This window comes from Oncorhynchus gorbuscha, linkage group LG06, assembly GCF_021184085.1.
Source record: "Oncorhynchus gorbuscha isolate QuinsamMale2020 ecotype Even-year linkage group LG06, OgorEven_v1.0, whole genome shotgun sequence".
In the NCBI taxonomy this organism is placed as follows: domain Eukaryota; kingdom Metazoa; phylum Chordata; class Actinopteri; order Salmoniformes; family Salmonidae; genus Oncorhynchus; species Oncorhynchus gorbuscha.
In genome coordinates this window covers 3,590,704-3,595,842 of record NC_060178.1, presented here as the reverse complement: position 1 = coordinate 3,595,842, position 5,139 = coordinate 3,590,704, and the positions used below count along the sequence as shown (strand labels likewise).

Genomic DNA, 5,139 nt, shown 5'->3' with positions numbered 1-5,139 from the left:
TCAAATCCTTCTGTTCACCTGATTTAGAATTCCTCACAATCAAATGTAGACCGCATTATCTTCCAAGAGAATTCTCTTCGATTATAATCACAGCCGTATATATCCCCCAAAGCAGACACATCGATGGCTCTGAACGAACTTTATTTAACTCTTTGCAAACTGGAAAACATTTATCCGGAGGCTGCATTCATTGTAGCTGAGGATTTTAACAAAGCCAATCTGAAAACAAGACTCCCTAAATTTTATCAGCATATCGATTGCGCAACCAGGGAGTGGTAAAACCTTGGATCATTGTTACTCTAACTTCCGTGACGCATATAAGGCCCTGCCCCGCCCCCTTTCGGAAAAGCTGACCACGACTCCATTTTGCTGATCCCTGCCTACAGACAGAAATTAAAACAAGAGGCTCCCACGCTGAGGTCTGTCCAACGCTGGTCAGACCAAGCTGACTCTACACTCCAAGACTGCTTCCATCACGTGGACTGGGACATGTTTCGTATTGCGTCAGATGGGAATATTGGCCGAATACGCTGATGCGGTGTGCGAGTTCATTAGAACGTGCGTCGAAGATGTCGTTCCCATAGCAACGATAAAAACATTCCCTAACCAGAAACCGTGGATTGATGGCAGCATTCGCGTGAAACTGAAAGCGCGAACCACTGCTTTTAATCAGGGCAAGGTGTCTGGCAACATGACTGAATACAAACAGTGCAGCTATTCCCTCCGTAAGGCTATCAAACAAGCTAAGCGTCAGTACAGAGACAAAGTGGAATCTCAATTCAATGGCTCAGACACAAGAGGCATGTGGCAGGGTCTACAGTCAATCACGGACTACAAGATGAAATCCGGCCCAGTCACGGACCAGGATGTCTTGCTCCCAGGCAGACTAAATAACTTTTTGCCCGCTTTGAGGACAATACAGTGCCACTGACACGGCCTGCAACGGAAACATGCAGTCTCTCCTTCACTGCAGCCGAGGTGAGTAAGACATTTAAACGTGTTAACCCTCGCAAGGCTGCAGGCCCAGACGGCATCCCCAGCCGCGCCCTCCGAGCATGCGCAGACCAGCTGGCCGGTGTGTTTACGGACATATTCAATCAATCCCTATACCAGTCTGCTGTTCCCACATGCTTCAAGAGGGCCACCATTGTTCCTGTTCCCAAGAAAGCTAAGGTAACTGAGCTAAACGACTACCGCCCCGTAGCACTCACTTCCGTCATCATGAAGTGCTTTGAGAGACTAGTCAAGGACCATATCACCTCCACCCTACCTGACACCCTAGACCTACTCCAATTTGCTTACCGCCCAAATAGGTCCACAGACGATGCAATCTCAACCACACTGCACACTGCCCTAACCCACCTGGACAAGAGGAATACCTATGTGAGAATGCTGTTCATCGACTACAGCTCGGCATTCAACACCATAGTACCCTCCAAGCTCGTCATCAAGCTCGAGACCCTGGGTCTCGACCCCGCCCTGTGCAACTGGGTACTGGACTTCCTGACGGGCCGCCCCAGGTGGTGAGGGTAGGCAACAACATCTCCTCCCCGCTGATCCTCAACACGGGGCCCCACAAGGGTGCGTTCTGAGCCCTCTCCTGTACTCCCTGTTCACCCACGACTGCGTGGCCACGCACGCCTCCAACTCAATCATCAAGTTTGCGGACGACACAACAGTGGTAGGCTTGATTACCAACAACGACGAGACGGCCTACAGGGAGGAGGTGAGGGCCCTTGGAGTGTGGTGTCAGGAAAATAACCTCACACTCAACGTCAACAAAACTAAGGAGATGATTGTGGACTTCAGGAAACAGCAGAGGGAACACCCCTATCCACATCGATGGAACAGTAGTGGAGAGGGTAGCTAGTTTTAAGTTCCTCGGCATACACATCACAGACAAACTGAATTGGTCCACTCACACTGACAGCGTCGTGAAGAAGGCGCAGCAGCGCCTATTCAACCTCAGGAGGCTGAAAAAATTCGGCTTGTCACCAAAAGCACTCACAAACTTCTACAGATGCACAATCGAGAGCATCCTGGCGGGCTGTATCACCGCCTGGTACGGCAACTGCTCCGCCCTCAACCGTAAGGCTCTCCAGAGGGTAGTGAGGACTGCACAACGCATCACCTGGGGCAAACTACCTGCCCTCCAGGACACCTACACCACCCGTTGTTACAGGAAGGCCATAAAGATCATCAAGGACATCAACCACCTGAACCACTGCCTGTTCACCCCGCTATCATCCAGAAGGCGAGGTCAGTACAGGTGCATCAAAGCTGGGACCGAGAGACTGAAAAACAGCTTCTATCTCAAGGCCATCAGACTGTTAAATAGCCACCACTAACATTGAGTGGCTGCTGCCAACACACTGTCATTGACACTGACCCAACTCCAGCCATTTTAATAATGGGAATTGATGGAAATGATGTAAATATATCACTAGCCACTTTAAACAATGCTACCTTATATAATGTTACTTACCCTACATTATTCATCTCATATGCATATGTATATACTGTACTCTACAACATCGACTGCATCCTTATGTAACACATGTATCACTAGCCACTTTAACTATGCCACTTTGTTTACTTTGTCTACACACTCATCTCATATGTATATACTGTACTCGATACCATCTACTGTATGCTGCTCTGTACCATCACTCATTCATATATCCTTATGTACATGTTCCTTATCCCCTTACACTGTGTATAAGACAGTAGTTTTGGAATTGTTAGTTAGATTACTTGTTGGTTATCACTGCATTGTCGGAACTAGAAGCACAAGCATTTCGCTACACTCGCATTAACATCTGCTAACCATGTGTATGTGACAAATAAAATTTGATTTGATTTGATTTGATGCTATGCAGTCCTAGCCCCTATATCAGTGGGAATGCTATGTAGTAGTCCTCGCCCCTATATCAGTGGGAATGTTATGTAGGCCATGCCCCTATATCAGTGGGAATGCTATGTAGGCCATGCCCCTATATCAGTGGGAATGCTGTGTAGGCCATCCCTCTATATCAGTGGGAATGCTGTGTAGGCCATGCCTCTATATCAGTGGGAATGCTGTGTAGGCCATCCCTCTATATCAGTGGGAATGCTGTGTAGGCCATGCCCCTATATCAGTGGGAATGCTGTGTAGGCCATCCCTCTATATCAGTGGGAATGCTGTGTAAATACACAACTTGAAACGACCACAAATTTTGCCATGGAGTACGTTCTGATTGGCCAGTGAGGGGCAAATCATCGCCATGGAGTACGTTCTGATTGGCCAGTGAGGGGCAAATCATCGCCATGGAGTACGTTCTGATTGGCCAGTGAGGGGCAAATCATCGCCATGGAGTACGTTCTGATTGGCCAGTGAGGGCAAATCATCGCCATGGAGTACGTTCTGATTGGCCAGTAGAGGGGCAAATCATCGCCATGGAGTACGTTCTGATTGGCCAGTGAGGGCAAATCATCGCCATGGAGTACGTTCTGATTGGCCAGTGAGGGCAAATCATCGCCATGGAGTACGTTCTGATTGGCCAGTGAGGGCAAATCATCGCCATGGAGTACGTTCTGATTGGCCAGTGAGGGCAAATCATCGCCATGGAGTACGTTCTGATTGGCCAGTGAGGGCAAATCAGCGCCATGGAGATACGTTCTGATTGGCCAGTGAGGGCAAATCATCGCCATGGAGTACGTTCTGATTGGCCAGTGAGGGGCAAATCATCGCCATGGAGTACGTTCTGATTGGCCAGTGAGGGGCAAATCATCGCCATGGAGTACGTTCTGATTGGCCAGTGAGGGGCAAATCATCGCCATGGAGTACGTTCTGATTGGCCAGTGAGGGCAAATCATCGCCATGGAGTACGTTCTGATTGGCCAGTGAGGGGCAAATCATCGCCATGGAGTACGTTCTGATTGGCCAGTGAGGGCAAATCATCGCCATGGAGTACGTTCTGATTGGCCAGTGAGGGGCAAATCATCGACAAACCTACTACTTGTTTAATCATCAAAAACCCCAGCAAGAGCGCCGATAATTGGGCTTTTATTATTTTGGACAGATTTCTTTGCGCAAGTGAGTGGGAACCTCTCACTTTGCCTCTTCCTCTCTGGTCTCAGTTCCACCCCCAATAAATAAGGGACATCATCTACAAACAGCAGGTTTCAGGTAGATTTCTCTCTGTGAAAAATGTGTCAATGAATAAAGTGATTGACACTTAAAGTCTATCGGACACACCTTCCTGAACGTTTCCCCCATTCTGCAGTGACCGCCTACGGAGGGACTTAAAAATCTCAATCTGTGTCTTCAGAAAGTAAATTGTCTTGGAGTTTAGTTGATGTTGATTAGAACCGACAGAGGAGTCAAGTGTTCCTGTTATGAGGTGGGATAGTTGTCCTTCAAACCGGCCCGGAGGAGAAGAAGAGGGTAAATCGAATCACTATTGATTTTTTTTTTTTTTAGGACCCCGGATCGTGTTTTAATGTGCAGTGTTATTATCAACCACTAGAAGGGTGATGAAGTGCCAGCTAAATGCAGGTTAATAACAAGACACAGGAGGATGTGAGCCAAAAACATCAACATGGCATCCCCAACACACCAAGTTTTCATTTCCAAGCATTAGTAAGCCCTCATGTTTTCTCACGAGAAAAGGTTTCCGTGGGGTAGAGTAACGTTCAGCATTTACCTCTTGGTATCTCGTGATTATTATGGGGTTTTCAGCTGCCCAAAAAAGAATGTGGCTTTACTTACCTGCTCCTTTTAACAGTTTACAGAAGCCAGGACATAATTTTGGCCTGAGGAATGGGGGAGTGGATCTTCTCTATAAGGTTTAGTCTGTGGTCTTGAGGAATGGGGGGGGTTGGATCTTCACTATACGGTTTAGTCTGCGGTCTTGAGGACTGAGGGGTGGATCTTCTCTAAAGGTTTAGTCTGTGGTCTTGAGGACTGGGGGGTGTGGATCTTCTCTATACAGGTTTAGTCTGTGGTCTTGAGGACTGGGAGGGGGGGATCTTCTCTAAAGGTTTAGTCTGTGGTCTTGAGGACTGGGGGGGGATCCTCTCTAAAGGTTTAGTCTGTGGTCTTGAGGACTGGGGGGGCTCTTCTCTAAAGGTTTAGTCTGTGGTCTTGAGGACTGGGGG

General features: G+C 48.0%; 1 protein-coding gene across 1 annotated transcript in view; it reads right to left on the bottom strand.

The window, feature by feature from the left end:
- map2k1 (mitogen-activated protein kinase kinase 1) overlaps positions 1–3,690 on the bottom strand; it is a 53,604-nt gene extending 49,914 nt beyond the window's left edge. The window contains 1 exon segment of the mRNA XM_046352071.1: positions 3,316–3,690. Within this exon segment, the coding sequence (XP_046208027.1) occupies positions 3,316–3,690 (375 nt within the window).
- Between the last annotated feature and the right edge of the window lie 1,449 nt (positions 3,691–5,139).